Raw genomic sequence first — 17,534 nt, 5'->3', positions numbered from 1 at the left:
GGGAAGTGGGACGCAAGGGTCACCCATGGTAGCCAGAGAGCTGGGACCTCACCCCCATCACCGCCACCACTGCACACACCCGAAGGGAAGGGAGGAGGCTCCTGCCACTGCCTCCCGCACTTTTCATTTCCCTGTCGGCCGGAACAGGGCGCGCGCCACCCCCATCGCCTTCCCCGCCAGAACCCCGCGACAGACACAGGAACCGGCTCCCGGGCGGGGGCGGCCGAGCCCAGGGTTTTCCAGGCGCGCTCTCCGGAGAAGGCCGGGAGGGGGAGGGAAGTGGGAGACGCTGTGAGAAGCCGAAGGGGAGACGATGTCCCTGGTCCCGTTTTCTCGGCCCGAAGAGAGGCACAGTTACGGTGCCAAGTGACTGGCACTCACAGTTGGGAGGAGCCGATTAGGGCTCGGGAAAGCAAGGGAGGCAGCTGGCTAGGGTGCCCTAGTGAAAGGCCAGGCCCCGGGGGTCTTAGCCTCGGAGCATCCTGCAGATTGCTGTGGGGACCGCGATGTCCCGACAGGGCGGCCCCGGTGTGTCCAGACCCGGGAGCGGTGGGGGAGGGGGACGCGTCCGGGCGGTACCTCCAGCATCCAGTAAGCCAGCATCTTCCGCATGTGCGGCTTTATCTCCCGCTGCACGCACTGGAAGTAGGAGGCGCGGGGCACGTAGCGCTCCTCCAGGCGGAGCAGGCTCTGCAGGACACGCTGGTCCCCGAGTAGCCGCGGGTCCGGCCCGGCCCGGGGCGCGTGCCGGGTGCCTTCGCAACACAGCAGCTCCATACTCGGGCAGCGCACAGGCAGGGCGGGAGTGCGGGCTCGCGAGTTTCAAGGCAGGCGACGGGCCGGAGAGCGCGGAGAGCGGGTCTGGCGCTGGCGCTGGCGCTGGCACTGCGCGGCGGATCCCCAGCCCGCCCGCCGCCCGCGCGCGCCGCTTCCCTGACAGGCGCCCCGCCCCTCGCGACGATGTAGCAACCGTGGAATGCTCGGACGTCGCAACGCTCCGAGGGGCGGGGCTGCGGCGCCCCGGACGGAAAGGGCTGGCTGGGCGCTCTCCCCTCCCTCCCGCGGCCCCATTGGGCCGCTGAGCGCAAGCCGGCCGGCTTCCGGGCACTCCGGGCCCTCTGGACCACCGGGTGCAGAGAACTTTCTAGGAGGTGGGCCTCCTACCCACCCACGAGCCCTCCCATTTTGCTTCTCGGACTCTAGTCACCCAGGAAAGAATTTTTCTCCAAAGGTCATTCATTCACTTATTCATTCGTCAAACCCTACTTCACCGGCTGCTTGCTCTAAGGAATGCGATAAATAATGTCAGAGTCAGTTCTTAGTGAACACTGCTCCAAAGCCTCACAATGTAATGACTCACTACATCTTCACGAAAACTCGGAAACCGAGGCAACTGTCATTCGGTTGGCCCGTGGCAGAGCTAGGATTGGGAATCTGGCCTTCTTGCTCCAGATTCTGTGCTCTACACCACTGCTAGTTAAACAGTGATCCCAGACCTGTCCCGTGCATGGTCATCGCCTGGGAGCTGGTTAGAAATGCAGACTCTCAGGCCCACCCCTAACCTGAATCAGAATCTGCATTTTAACTAGATTTCTGTGCACTTTAAAGTATGAGAGCTGGGCCGGGCGCGGTGGCTCACGCCTGTAATCCCAGCACTTTGGGAGGCCGAGGCGGGCGGATCACAAGGTCAGGAGATCGAGACCACGGTGAAACCCCGTCTCTACTAAAAATACAAAAAATTAGCCGGGCGCGGTTGTGGGCGCCTGTAGTCCCAGCTACTCGGGAGGCTGAGGCAGGAGAATGGCGTGAACCCGGGAGGCGGAGCTTGCAGTGAGCCGAGATCGCGCCACTGCACTCCAGCCTGGGCCACAGAGCGAGACTCCGTCTCAAAAAAAAAAAAATAAAAATAAAAAAAAAAAAATAAAGTATGAGAGCCTTAGTCTAAATCAGCATATAACAGAACGGAAAGGCCATGGAGTCAAGGCCTCCTCACCTTGTCAAGTTGGTTGCCCAGCTTTGGACAAGCCCCTAAAGTCGGCCTTAGTTTCTGTTTGGAGAAACTGGACGGAAAAACTAGATTCTCACTGAATCAGTTTCTCCCACAGACTCTGAGATCTACCGGTTGCATTTCTTCCACCTCCCAAACTTTTGGTTACTTTGTAGTTTTACCGGAAGCTGGATTCCCTTGACCAAGAAGCAGACAAAAGACCTCCAATAATGCTCCAAATGGGAGGAGGCTATAGAGGATCCCTGCCCTACTGGGGTCCTCCTGACTTAGAAGACACTAAGGAAGTGTCTCTTTCCTTACTAAGGAAGTAACTAGAGAAATGACACTATGTAGAAGATGTAAGTTCTGTGCCAACCATTTTCTGTTAATTATTATTATTATTATTATTATTTGTTTGAGACGAAGCCTCACTCTGTTGCTCAAGCTGGAGTGCAGTGGCGCCATCTGGGCTCACTGCAACCTCCACCTCCCATATTCAAGCGATTTGCGAGTAGCTGGGACTACAGGCACGCACCACCATGCCTGGCTAATTTTTGTATTTTTCGTAGAAACGGGGTTTCACTATGTTGGCCAGGCAAGTCTCGAACTCCTGATCTCGTGATCCGCCGGTCTCGGCCTCCAAAAGTGCTGGGATTACAGGTATGAGCCACTGCGCCTGGCCGAATTATTCTTTCTTCTATAATAAATTGTATTGTAGTTTTAATATCATAAAATACTCTTGCATTGTAGAAAACTTCAAAAATGCAGATAAGCCACAAAAAAAGGAAATAATCATTTGCAATTTGCCATCCAGTAATAACCCTTTAATATATCAATGTTTATTTGGTAATCTTTGTTCTATGAATAAACACACATTTTAAATGGAATCATCACAAACTGTTTTGTAAGCTTTTTTCATTAAAAAAAAATACTGTTAACACTTTTCCATGCCATTAAATATTCTAGGACATAATTTGTAATGGGGACATAGTATACCATCAGCTGAATGTACAAAATGTATTTTGACAAACCTGTATTGGTGGAAATTTAAATTATTTCTAGTTCTTCCCTATTAGACACAATACTGTAAAATATTTTTGGGGTGATATCTTTGTGCACACTCATGATTATTTCTAGAAGTGAATTAATTTCTAGAAGTGGAATTTCCCAATCTAAGGTTATGAAACATTCTAAGGCTTTTGATACACTTCTAATTGCCAAATTTTCCTGCTGAATAGTTAAACCAATCTACTCCACCATCATTACATACCTATTTTTCAAAACAACTCTGCCAACTAGAGAGTGAAAGTGGCTTATATTAGTAATAATAAATCTATTTTGGCATATTTTTAGACATTTACATTTCTTATATACATTACCCATTCATGTCCTTAGCTTATTCATTTATAGGGATGTTTGTTTTATTGATTTATAAATGCTCAGCAAATCTCAAAGATATTAACCCTTTTTGTATTTTTGTTTGGTTTTTTAACTTTGTTCATAAAAATTCTTGACATAAATTAATTTTTAAAATCAATATTTTTTAAACTTCTCATTTATAGAAACATGGCACTATGTATAAAAATGTCCCATCAGCCCAGCACTTTGGGAGGCTGAGGCAGGAGGATCACTGGAAGCCAGGAGTTGAAGACCAGTCTGGACAACAAAGCAAGACTCCTATCTCTACAAAAAATAAAAAATAAAATAAGCTGGGTGCAGTGGCACAAGCCTGTAGTCCCAGCTACTAGGGAGACTGAAGCAGGAGGATTGCTTGAGCCCAGGAGTTCAAGGCTGCAGTGAACCATGATGGTACATGACGTGCCTTAACATTTTGTTATCATACATTTTACAAAAACAAAATATTTTAGTTCATTGTTTTGACTAATTTTTGGTTCATGGTGGATTTCTTTCTTTTTTTTTTTTTAACAAATAGAAGGGTTTTTGTTTGTTTGTTTGGTTGGTTGGTTTTGTTTTTTTTTTTTGACACGGAGTTTTGCTCTTGTTGCCAGGCTGGAGTGCAATGGCACGACCTCGGCTCACTGCAACCTCCGCCTCCCGGTTTCAAGTGATTCTCCTGCCTCAGACTCCTGAGTAGCTGGGATTATAGGTGCGCACCACCCTGCCCGGCTAATTTTTGTATTTTCAGTAGAGATGGGGTTTCACCATGTTGGCCAGGCTGGTCTCAAACTCCTGACCTCAAGTGAGCCACCCCCCTCAGTCTCCCAAAGTGCTGGGATTACAGGCGTTAGGCACCGCACCCGGCCTTTTAGTTGCTGATTTATTAATTGAGGGAGGGCCACACAGACTGACTAGTCCTGAAAGCTGGGTGTGAACCTGCAGTATGGGGACGGGAGCTCCTGGTGAGCAGGACTTTAGGAGAGATACTTCTGCCTCACCCCTGGATGAAACAGCCATACCTAGAGCTAGATCATCCCCGACTTTCAGGGCCAAGGACTGGCCACTGGGGAGGCAGGTGAGCTCAGTGCAGGACCAGCACAAGTTCACCAGTTACCTCCACCTCAAAGAAATAGAGGCTCCTCTTGCTTTTTTTGTCTTTGTTTTTCTAAAAGGAAAACTAAAGACAAAGCAATGACCGGGGCCAATAGTATGAGGCGTTTCCACCCAGGTGCATCCAATTAGAAAAAGTCAATAAAATGGCAAATTGGAGGAGGAGTGGGAATGAAATGTCACAGGCCAAATAAGAAACCCCAAAGAGGAAGGATACATTTTCTTTCTCTTTCCCTTCATCAAAATATCCCTATCTGGGGCAGGCACAGTGGCTCACGCCTGTAATCCCAGCACTTTGGGAGGCCAAGGCGGGATCACCTGAGGTCAGGAGTTCGAGACCAGCCTGGCCAACATGGTGAAACCCCATCTCTACTAAAAATACAAAAAAATTAGCTGGGTGTGGTGTCCCAGTTATTCCGGAGGCTGAGCAGGAGAGTCGCTTGAACCTTGGAGCCAGAGGTTGCAGTGAGCCGAGGTCGTGCCATTGCCCTCCAGCCTGGGCAACAAGAGCGAAATTCCGTCTACAAAAAAAAAAAAAAAAGTCCCCATCTGAGAAGTAAGAGGGTGAACAAGGTGATGGGTGAGGCCCATCACCCCACAGTCCACATGCCATGGCTTAGTTACCTTCAGACCCATGGAGATGCTGGGGAGAGCCAAGCGAGCCATGGGGCTGAGGACCCGGGTGCTAAACAGGGCTCTGGAGTCAGAGACTGCTTTCAATTCAAACCTGGCTCCCCACGTTATGACTTTGAGAGAATTATTGGAACCTCTCTGTTTCCTCTTTTATCCAGTGGGGATAATATAATAGCCCCATAATGATGTTCTGAAAACTAAATGAGCAGAAAACGTCTCACCTGTGCCTGGCACAAAGCAAGCATTCAGAGACAGTAGTTTCTGAAATGATTATTATTATTCCCTTTCTCAAGCAGTACCCTTTCTGTTATGAACATGCATCCATAACCCCTCTAAGAAAAGCAAAAGTTTGAGCAGCAAGAGCCCTACTCCTAGAATTGCATCTCTAGCAAATCCTGATGACCTGGCTTATGACGGTAAACGCATGGTCTGGTGTATGGAGAGGACCCTCCAGGGTCTGGAGCCACACCCCTCTGCCACTCCACTCCCTCATTGTGTGACTTTGGCTAAGTTAAACCACCTCTCTGTGCCTGAGTTTCCTTTTCTGAAAATGGTGATAACAGTAGTACTCCCCTATAGAGCGGTTGTGAGGATGAAATGGGTTGATTTGTTTAAAATACATAGAAGAGTGGCTGGCATGTGGTGAACCCTTTTTTAAAAAGTTGTGATTGTGGGACTCAAAAGCACAAAGTTGGCCGGGCACGGTGGCTCGCACCTGTAATCCCAGCACTTTGGGAGGCCGGGGCAGCAGATCACTTGAGGCCAGGAGTTCGAGACCAGCCTCGCCAACACAATAAAACCCCATCTCTACCAAAAAATATATATATATAAATTAGCCGAATGCAGTGGCAAACGCCTGTAGTCCCAGCTACTTGGGAGGCTGAGGCAGGAGAACTGTTTGAGCCTGGGAGGTGGAGGTTGCAGTGAGCCCAGATCACACTACTGCACTCCACCCTGGGCAACAGAGTGAGACCTGTCTCAACAACAAAAAGTATTAAACCAAACTGCACATAATTTAGTTTTTTTTCTTTGAGAATCAAGGAGCTATCTCAGTGCTTACAGTATTCCAGGTCACTATTACGAGCATCTATAATATTTGTACAATATTTCACATTAATCTTTAAAACTCTTTTTTTTTTTTTTTTTTTTTTTGAGGCGGAGTCTCGCTCTGTAGCCCGGGCTAGAGTGCAGTGGCCGGATCTCAGCTCACTGCAAGCTCCGCCTCCCAGGTTTGCGCCATTCTCCTGCCTCAGCCTCCCGAGTAGCTGGGACTACAGGCGCCCGCCACCTCGCCCGGCTAGTTTTTTGTATTTTTTAGTTGAGACGGGGTTTCACGGTGTTCGCCAGGATGGTCTCGATCTCCTGACCTCGTGATCCACCCGTCTCGGCCTCCCAAAGTGCTGGGATTACAGGCTTGAGCCACCGCGCCCGGCCTAAAACTCTTTGTTTGTCCACTCCTATCAGTAAAAATTGAGCACTCTTCGGCCGGGCGCAGTGGCTCATGCCTGTAATCCCAGCACTTTGGGAGGCCGAGGTGGGTGGATCACCTGAGGTCAGGAGTTCAAGACCAGCCTGGCCAACATGGCAAAACCTCATCTCTACTAAAAATACAAAAATTGGCCAGGTGCGGTGGCTCACATCTGTAATCCCAGCACTTTGGGAGGCCGAGGTAGGCAGATCACGAGGCCAGGAGATCAAGACCAGCCTGAACAACATGGTGAAACCCCATCTCTACTAAAAATACAAAAAAAATTAGCCACGCATGGTGGTGCACACCTGTAATCCCAGCTACTTGGGAGGCTGAGGAAGGAGAATCACTTGAACCCAGGAGGTGGAGGTTGCAGTAAGCTGAGATCACACCACAGCACTCTAGCCTGGGCAACAGAGTAAGACTCCGTCTAAAAAACAAACAAACAAACAAAAAAAGAAAACCAACCTGGATGGGCATTTATTTATTTTTTTTATTTTTTTTTATTTTTTATTTTTTTTTTTGAGACGGAGTCTCGCTCTGTCACCCAGGCTGGAGTGCAGTGGCCGGATCTCAGCTCACTGCAAGCTCCTCCTCTCAGGTTCACGGCATTCTCCTGCCTCAGCCTCCCAAGTAGCTGGGACTACAGGCACCCGCCACTTCGCCCGGCTAGTTTTTTTGTATTTTTAGTAGAGACAGGGTTTCACCGTGTTAGCCAGGATGGTCTCGATCTCCTGACCTCATGATCCGCCCGTCTCGGCCTCCCAAAGTGCTGGGATTACAGGCTTGAGCCACCGTGCCCGGCCTTGGATGGGCATTTAAAATCTCAACACAGCACTTTGGGCAGCACTACCAAATCAGAGCTGGTGTGAACTGACCTGTTTTCAGTTTCCGTTTTACATCGGAGGCTGCCTTCTTGGCAACGTCACAAGGATGTACAATAGGCCAGTTAAACTCAACTTCTCCAAAACTGACATCCTGATCTTTCCCCAAAAACCTCACTCTTCCTACACGCTCATCTCAGAAAATGGCAACTCCATCCTTCTAATGGCTCAGGCCAAACACTTGGTGTCATTCCTGACTCCTCTCTCTCAAATCCCACACAATCCCCACACTCTGATCAGCAGATCACAGAGGAGCTATTAATAATTTCAAAATATTTTCAAAATTTACTTTTTTTTCCTCCTTTGTTACCTCCTCTGTCCAAACTCGGTTCTTCCTTGACCTTACTGGTCCTTCACATCCAACCTGCGACCCACTTCTGGTTGATTCTACGTCAAAAATACATCTCTAATCCCTTTCTTTTCTTGATTTCCGATGCTACCCCCTTGGTCCGAGTTGCGTCATCTCTTACCTGGATTACAGTGGTAGCCTCCTGCCAAGTCTCCCTGACCCACCCTTGGCCCTCCAGTCTAGTCTCAACCCATCACTCTCAGTGGCTCTCCATTTCACTTGGAGTGACTGCCAAAGACCCTGCAGCATCTGTACTTCCACCCCATTTCCAGTACTCTCCCTCACTCTGCTCTGGCCACACTGTTCATGGAACACACCAGGCATACATGTTCTCTTTGCACGTGCTGTTCCATCTGCCTGGAATGTTCTGCCTCCGGATATCCACATGGCCCACTCCCTCACTTCCTTCAGGAAATCCAAAAGTTGTATTCCTCTTACAGCCTTTCCTGGCCATCCTACCTAAATTTTAATGCCAGCTCCCCAGCCCTGACACTTCTTATGCTCTTTCACTGCTTTATTCTTCTGCTTACCACTGATCACTAGTATAGCATATACTTTGCTTGCATATTCTGTTTACAGCTTGTCTACTCCCACACCACACCACCAAAACAGGATGGTATCCAGCTCATAGTAGATGTTCAATACTTTTTTTTTTTTTTTTTTTTGAGACAGGGTCTCACTGTATTACCCAGGCTGGAATGCAGTAGCATGATAACGACTCACTGCAGCCCCTATCTCCCAGGCTCAAGTGATCTTCCCACCTTAGCTTCCCAAGTAGCTGGGACCATAGGCATACACTACCACATCTGGCTCAATAAATCTGAGTTAATGAATAAAACAAACTGGATATAAGAAAAACACCAGATGGCCGGGCGCAGTGGCTCAAGCCTGTAATCCCAGCACTTTGGGAGGCCGAGACGGGCGGATCACGAGGTCAGGAGATCGAGACCATCCTGGCTAACACAGTGAAACCCCGTCTCTACTAAAATACAAAAAAAAAATTAGCCGGGCGAGGTGGCGGGCGCCTGTACTCCCAGCTACTCGGGGCTGAGGCAGGAGAATGGCGTGAACCCGGGAGGCGGGGCTTGCAGTGAGCTGAGATCCGGCCACTGCACTCCAGCCTGGGCAACAGAGCCAGACTCCGTCTCAAAAAAAAAAAAAAAAGAAAAAGAAAAACACCAGCATACATCACATGATAAATGGCAACTCACATGTGGTAAGGGAGCTGTTGGGGCCAGACACAGTAGATAGCACATGTCCCATCCAAAGCCCAAGAGGTACTGCTTAGCTTCAGACTTTTGCTACACCATAGTAATGAGTGTGGCCATAGATTCCCTGTTTCCCCAAGATAATATTTCTTAGATCGGGCACTGTGGCTCACGCCTGCAATCCCTGCACTTTGAGAGGCTGAGTTGAGAGGATCACTGAGGCAAGGGGTTCAAGACCAGCCTAGGCAGCACAGCGAGACCTCACTACTACAAAAGAAAAGAAAAAGTCTGGGTGTGGTGGCTCATGCCTGTAATCACAGCACTTTGGGAGACTGAGGTGGGTGGATCACTTGAGGCTAGGCGTTCAAGACCAGCCTGGCCAACATGATGGAACCCCATCTCTACTGAAAATACAAAAATTAGCCAGGCATAGTGACACACGCCCGTAATGCCAGCTACTCAAGAGGCTGAGGTAGGAGAATCGCTTGAACCCCCGAGGCAGAGGTTCCACCGAACCAAGATTGTGCCACCGCACTCCAGCCTGGGGGACAGAGTGAGACTGCGTCTCAAAAGAAAAGAAATTTCTGCTGGGCGCAGTGGCTCGTGACTGTAATCTCAACACTTTGGGAGGTGGGGACAGAGCAAGACTCCGTCTCAAAACAAAAAAAAAAGAAATTTCTTAAAATATCTATATTACGGCCGGGGGCGGTGGCTCACGCCTGTAATCCCAGCACTTTGGGAGGCCGAGGCGGGCGGATCACGAGGTCAGGAGATCGAGACCATCCTGGCTAACACAGTGAAACCCCGTCTCTACTAAAAATACAAAAAAATTAGCCGGGTGTAGTGGCAGACGCCTGTAGTCCCAGCTACTCAGGAGGCTGAGGCAGGAGAATGGCATGAACCCGGGAGGCGGAGCTTGCAGTGAGCTGAGATCTGGCCACTGCACTCCAGCCTGGGCAACAGAGCGAGACTCCATCTCAAAAAAAAAAAATTATATATTACTTCAGTTGAAAAACAGTAACAAAACCATACAAGCCATACATGATGAGCCCATATACTGGGTCTGAGGGACAAAAAGCAGTTTGCAATTTCTAGCTTATAAGCTGCTTGGGAAAAGAAACATCAGATACTAGACTGAAACTGTCAAGTCTCTCCTCACAAAATAAGAATACAACCTATATATTTAAGCAGTTGCTTTTTCTTCCTGTTTCTGGCTGTCTGGGTTCTGAAGAAATGAGGCTTTCCTGTTCTGTCATTCTGCTTGAGATTCCTGTTCCACAGGTAAGACTGAGGTGCACACAGGGCCTCAGGTGTGGAAGGGTAATCTGCTACAGCAATATACTTGCAAAGAGAGACCTGTCTTTGGTTCTCAGCTGGCAAGCATTCCTCATTCTAGGCAGGAGATAGCACTGGCATTGGTTTGGCACAGTCATTAAGTAAGTGAGCTCTCGATTTAGGTTGATGCCCAGCTCTGCTATTTGCGAGCTGTGTGATTGTGTGATCCTGAGCAGGTTACTTAACTTTTCTGTCCCAGGCTTCTCATTTGCAAACGGGGGATGTTAACAACTCCTATTTCATATGGTGAATGAAGGGATTAATATGGGAAAAGTACCCTCAGCCGTCCTAGGCTCATAGTAGGTGGTCAATAAAGATAGCTGTGATCATTAACAATCAGGTGCCTTATCACGTGCCTTCCACACATCCAGCAGCCCTGGGACATGCTGGACATGGGTCGGAGATGAGAAGCTTCCCTTTTTTTCTTTTTTTTTTTTTCTTTGAGACGGAGTCTCACTGTGTCGTCCAGGCTGGAGTGCAGTGGTGCGATCTCAGCTCACTGCAAGCTCTGCTTCCCGGGTTCACGCCATTCTCCTGCCTCAGCCTCCCGAGTATCTGGGGCTACCGGCACTCGCCACCATGCCTGGCTAATTTTTTGTATTTTTAGTAGAGACGGGGTTTCACCGTGTTAGCCAGGATGGTCTCGATCTCCTGACCTCGTGATCCGCCTGCCTCGGCCTCCCAAAGATCTGGGATTATAGGCGTGAGCCACCGCGCCGGGCCAAGAAGCCTCCCTTTTAAGCTTCCAGTCTAAAGCGCCTGATATGATGATCCTCCACAACGCAGGAATCCTAAGATGTCATGAAGACAGAAGACTTTTACATGGGCATTTGCAACACTCATCAGAAGTAGGCAGGGTGGTTTGTGTGATAGGAAGGGTGGGCTGTCCTGGGACTGGTGGGGATTGGTGGTTCTGATCACCTGAATTCCATGAAACAGTCATGGTGGCAGAAATGGGATTGCAGGAGCTTAGAGAGTAAGTGGGAGTAAGGAGAGAGAAGCAGGAAGAGGGCATCCAGAGAAAGTTCAGGTGGGGGGTCAGGAGTAGTATGTCCCCAGTGTGGCACAACACCCCTGGTAGCACACCAGAGCAATAATAGTAATAATACTATTAGGTAGTAATAATATTAGATCCCACTTATTATTATTTTTTTAATTTTCTGAGACAGAGTCTTGCTCTGCAATTCTCCTGCCTCAGCCTCCCAAGTAGCTGGGATTACAGGCGCTCGCCACCATGCCCAGCTAATTTTTTTTTTTTTTGTATTTTTAGTAGAGATGGGGTTTCACCAGGTTGGTCAGGCTGATCTTAAACTTCTGACCTCAGGTGATCTGCCAGCCTTGGCCTCCCAAAGTGCTGGGATTACAGGCATGAGCCACCAGGCCTGGCCTAGATCCCTCTTGTTAAGTGCTTTCTCCTAGCCAGTCACTGAGAGCTGTACCACACCTGTTCTGTGAGGTTGAGGTGGTATTATTCTCCTTCCATTACCGATAGAAAAAAGAGAGACACAAAGGGGTTAGGTGACACCCAGTGCCAGCCATACAACTAGCAAGTGTCTGTCTCAATTTGGGCTTCCCAGAAGCAGACCTTGAGACAAGGATTCAAGTGAAATAATTTACCTGAGAGGCGATTCCATGAAGTAGCTAAAGCGGGTGGAGAAATGAGCGGGGAAGGGACAGAGGCCAGTGAAGACTGCGTTATTGTTAACCATGGTGGACAAATGGAGCTCAATCCTGCCTTGGAATTAGGAGACAATCAAAAGTGCATGCTTGACCGCTACTGTACCTGAGGGGTGGGGAAGCAGGGAGATTTGTCTACCAATCCCCAACAGCCATTGTATGAGGGCTGCTTGGGGATGGTGGAGGAGTGGAATTAATTCCCCAGTACTTCCAGCTTTTTTGTGGGAGGGCATGATGGACTCTGATAGTCAGAACAAGCCCTCAAGCAAAGTGACAGTGCCAGCAACTTGGAAGTGAGGCTGGTGCACTCTCAAACGCTAAGTGCCATGGACACCTGGGTGGAGACCAACTGCATGTGCTACAGTGGCAGAGCTGGGACTCCAACCAAGGTAATCAAATGCCAGAGCCCACGTTCTAAGCCCAAATAAATACCTTACGCTCATTTTAAAGTGTGAGTGTGAGTGTGTGTGTGTGTGAGAGAGAGAGAGAGATATGAAACCTGGGATTTCATCAAGTTTCTTCTTAATGAATAATTTTTGTTTTTTAAATATTCCATAGACAATAGCAGAGGGGGCACAAGGATGTGGCAGTTGTGAGGGGTGGCCAATGACAGGCATTGGGAATTGATGGAAGACAAATAAAAGTGCAAAATAGGCTGGGTGCGGTGGCTCACGCCTGTAATCCCAGCACTTTGGCCGAGCCAGGCGAAATCACCTGAGGTCAGGAGTTCAAGACCAGGCTGGCCAACATGGTGAAACCCCGTTTGTACTAAAAATACAAAAATTCGCCAGGTGTGATGGTGTGTGCCTATAATCCCAGCTACTTGGGAGGCTGAGGCAGGAAAACTGCTTGAACCCAGGAGGCAGAGGTTGCAGTGAGCCGAGATGGCACCTCTACACTCCAGCCTGGTGACAGAGTGAGACTCCACCTCAAAAAAAAAAAAAAAAAAAAAGCAAAACATTGAGTCTGAAGACTTCGACTTGAGTCCCAGGACCTGGCTCTGTCCCAACTATATATACACAACTGGGCAAGTGTGTCAAAGCCTGTCAAAGGGGGATAACAAGACTGCTTAGAGGGTGGCTCTAGGACTGGATGAGATAATGCATGAGTTAAAAAGCACTAAGTAAACTGTGCAGTGGTAGGTAAATCCAAGGGTTTTGAGTGCCCAAGGAATCTCATGGAGAACCAGTAAGAATGGGGACCCCCATTTTGCCCTTCCTTGTGTGACCCAACAGACCCCTCCCACCTTCACCACTCCAGCCTCTCTGTTGTGATGAGAACCCAGGTTTTGTTGAGCTATCAGGTGGTGTGTTTCAGGGGAGGTCAGGGACTCCCTGGTCTTGGAGGTTGAATCCAAGTTACTCCAAACCAAATCACAGTAATTCCACAAGTGGTTTAGGAATGGGCACTTGCTGTAAATCTGACCAATCAAGTGTGAAGGTGAGTCTGCTAAAGGACTTCCATCAATGGGGCACGGGAGGAACACAGCTTCTTTCCTGCTCTGTGTGAGAATGGAGGAAGACATGCTCATATTACTGAATACTTACTATGTGCCAGGCACTATTTTAAGAGTTTGGAAAAGAAAAAATAAAAAACTCATTTTAAAAAAATGTTTGTTGGCCGGGAGCAGTGGCTCACGCCTTTAATCCCAGCACTTTGGGAGGCCGAGGCTGGTGGACCACTTGAGGCCAGGAGTTCGAGACCAGCCTGACCAACATGGCAAAACCCCATCTCTACTAAAAATACAAAAATTAGACCGGTGTGGTGGTGTGCACCTATAGTCCCAGCTACTCCAGAGGCTGAGGCAGGAGAATCACTTGAACCTGGAAAGTGGAGGTAAGCTGAGATTGCGACACTGCACTCCAGCCTGGGGTACAGAGCAAGATTCCGCCTTAAAAGAAAAAAAAAGCCAGGTGCAGTGGCTCATGCCTGTAATCCCAGCACTTTGAGAGGCTGAGGCAGGCGAATCACGAGGTCAGGAGTTCAAACCAGCCTGGCCAACATGGTGAAACCCCATCTCTACTAAAAACACAAAAAATTAGCCAGGTATTGTGGCGTGCGCCTGTAATCCCAGCTACTCGGAAGGCTGAAGCAGGAGAATTACTTGAATCCTGGAGGTGGAGGTTGCGGTGAGCGGAGAATAGCACCATTGCACTTCAGCCTGGGTGACAGAGCAAGACTCCGTCTCAAAAAAATAAATAAATAAAATAAAAATTTTTTGTTGTTATTGTTTAGAGATGGAGGGGGCTTCACCATGTTGCCTAGGCTGGTCTTGAAGTCCTGGCCTCCAGTGATCCTTCTGCTTCCACCTTCCAAAGTGCTAGGATTACAGATGTGAGCCATCGTGCCTAGCCTCATTAATTTAATCCATATAATAGTAAACTTCTGAATTAAAGTATTATTATCCCATTTTACAGAGAGATTAAGCAATTTACTCAATTGTCCTACAGTGATGGGCTTTGGAACCAAGTTTGGCATGTAAAATCAACACGCTTAACTACTGTGCTGTGATGCCTGGAGCAGCTGCAGCCATCTTGCAATAATGAAAGAAGGAGCTGCCACCTGAGAATGACTGGAATGAATTTCCCTCCCTGATGATGTTGAGCTGCTGAATTAACCAATCCTGAACCACCTACCTCTGGACTTTTTGTGATGTATGAAATATATAAAATTTTCCTTATTGTTTAAGCTATGTTTACCCCTCAAGTTAAGTATCTTTACTATCTCTACTTTCTCTACTAACACCCACCTGATGGGGTAACCTTCAATAGCAAACAGGCAGAGTTCTCCCAAACATTCAAGAAAGAAGTAATTTCAATCTTACACAAAAGCTTTCAGAGAATATAAAGAGAGGTTCACTTCAAATCTTTTTTTTTTTTTTTTTTTTTTTTGAGGCGGAGTCTGGCTGTCTTGCCCAGGCTGGAGTGCAGTGGCCGGATCTCAGCTCACTGAAAGCTCCGCCTCCCAGATTCACGCCATTCTCCTGCCTCAGCCTCCCAAGTAGCTGGGACTACAGGCGCCCGCCACCTCGCCCGGCTAGTTTTTTGTATTTTTTAGTAGAGACGGGGTTTCACTGTGTTAGCCAGGATGGTCTCGATCTCCTGACCTCGTGATCCGCCCGTCTCGGCCTCCCAAAGTGCTGGGATTACAGGCTTGAGCCACCGCGCCCGGCCTTTCAAATCATTTTTAATGTAATGATTCCAAAACCCAACAAGAACAATATGTGAAAAAAATTACACTTATTAACATGGATGCAAAATCCTAAGCAAAATATTAGCAAACTGATTCCAGCCAATAAGTAAAAAGGGTAATATGTTGTGATTAAGTTGACTGTATACCAAACTGCATGTTATATTTATTATTTTGAAAAAAATCAGTATAATTGATCACACTAACAGATTAAAGAGGGAAAATCACATGACTACATCAACAGATACCTAAAAAGTGTTTGATGGAAGTCAACATCCATTCATAAGAAAAAACTCTTGACAAAGCAGGGACAAATGGGAACTTACCTAGTCTTACATAGGGTGCTACTGAAACCCCACAGCAAACATCTTAGTGGTGATACATTAAAAGTAAACCAGGCAAGCCAGAATGGTGACCCTATCTCTACAAAAAAAAAAAAAATAGCCAAACTGTAATCCCAGCACTTTGGGAGGCTAAGGAGGCAGGAGGATTGCTTGAGGCCAAGAGTTTGAAACCAGCCTGGGCAACAAAGTGAGACCCTGTCTCTACAAAAAAATTAAAATTAAAATTAAAAATTAGCCAAGTAGGCCGGGTGCGGTGGCTCAAGCCTGTAATCCCAGCACTTTGGGAGGCCGAGGCGGGTGGATCACTAGATCAGGAGATCGAGACCATCCCTGGCTAACATGGTGAAACCCCATCTCTACTAAAAATACAAAAAACTAGCCGGGCGCGGTGGCGGGCGCCTGTAGTCCCAGCTACTCGGAGGCTGAGGCAGGAGAATGGCGTGAACCCAGGAGGCAGAGCTTGCAGTGAGCCGAGATCGCGCCACTGCACCCCAGCCTGGGCGACACAGCGAGACTCCGTCTCAAAAAAAAAAAAAAAAATTAGCCAAGTGTGGTGGCACATGCCTGTAGTCCCAGCTACATGGGAGGCTGGGGCAGGAAGATTGCTTATGCCTAGGAGGTCAAGGCTGCAGTGAGCTGTGATTGCACTTGGGCAACAGAGCGAGGCCCTATCTCAAAAGAAAATAAAAAATTCAACTTGAGAAAGGTGATCAAATAAAAATTTTAAATATATATATATTTAAATGGAGGGCTGGGCACAGTGGCCTGTAATCCCAGCACTTTGGGAGGCCGAGGCGGGTGGATCACCCGAGGTCAGGAGTTATAGACCAGCCTGCCCAACATGATGAAACCCCGTCTCTACTAAAAATACAAAAATTAGCCGGACGTGGTGGCGGGCACCTGTAATCTTAGCTACTTGGGAAGCTGAGGCAAGAGAATCACTTGAACCCAGGAGGCAGAGGTTGCAGTGAGCTGAGATTGTGCCACTGCACTCCAGCCTGGGCAACAGAGCAAGACTGCGTCTCAAAAAAAAAAAAAATTAAAATAAATAAATAAATGTAAACCAGACAAGTGCCAAACATGCCAGTTCATTGGGCAGAACTAGGGCCTTTAGAAAGGTCTGGGAAAGACCATGAGGTGCTGGCTCCTCCTTCATTACCAACCAGAATTTTCCTGGTACTAAGCAAGGCCGATCCTCAACGTTCTAAAGGTACCATCATATTCCCACCCAGTTCGCAACTTACACATGTTTATGTATGGCACCATCTTTCTTTTCTTTTTTTTTTTTTTTTTGAGACGGAGTCTGGCTCTGTCGCCCAGGCTGGAGTGCAGTGGTGTCATCTGGGCTCACTGCAAGTTCCGCCTTCTGGGTTCAAGTGATTTTCCTGTCTCAGCCTCCCGAGTAGCTAGGACCACAGGTGCCCACCACCACGCCCAGCTAATTTTTTGTATTTTTAGTAGAGGTGGGGTTTCACCGTATTAGCCAGGATGGTCTCGATCTCCTGACCTCGTGATCCGCCCGCCTCGGCCTCCCAAAGTGCTGGGATTACAGGCGTGAGCCACCGCGCCTGGCCCGGCACCATCTTTCTTTAGTCCTCAGATTTTAAACCCTTTACAGCAAAGAAGAATGGATTTCTCTGAGGAATCTGATAGCATGACTTAAATCTGATTGCCCTCTGGAAAACTGAAATTTATTTGAAGTCTAAATATTCTGCCTTAGAAACCTATATACATCTTGGATTCTGGCCCATAATATAGCCCTAATTGTTGTAATATAAAAACAATGGTTTAAGTTACTATGGTTAAGGAAAAGTTAACTCCACACAAACAACTGGCAGAAGGAGTTTTCTTAGGGGTTTTCAAACACTCCTTTGAAAGACTGGGCCTATATTACTGTTGCAAAAGCCTCCCAGAGAGCCTCATCTTCACACTGCTTCCAGATAGATCCAGAT

General features: G+C 47.9%; 1 protein-coding gene across 5 annotated transcripts in view; it reads right to left on the bottom strand.

The window, feature by feature from the left end:
• CCND3 (cyclin D3) overlaps positions 1-17,534 on the bottom strand; it is a 126,384-nt gene that overhangs the window by 5,902 nt on the left and 102,948 nt on the right. The window contains exons 1-2 of one of the 5 annotated variants that reach the window (XM_077998351.1): positions 580-902; positions 80-289 (exon numbers count right to left, since the gene is read on the bottom strand). The exons of 2 other annotated variants lie outside the window; for them this stretch is intronic. In XM_077998351.1, coding sequence (XP_077854477.1) covers positions 80-289; positions 580-777 — 408 coding nt within the window. In that variant the 5' untranslated portion in view covers positions 778-902. 5 annotated transcript variants of the gene reach the window in all.

This window comes from Macaca mulatta, chromosome 4 (assembly GCF_049350105.2).
Source record: "Macaca mulatta isolate MMU2019108-1 chromosome 4, T2T-MMU8v2.0, whole genome shotgun sequence".
Classification (NCBI taxonomy): domain Eukaryota; kingdom Metazoa; phylum Chordata; class Mammalia; order Primates; family Cercopithecidae; genus Macaca; species Macaca mulatta.
This window is presented reverse-complemented; position numbering and strand designations above follow the sequence as displayed.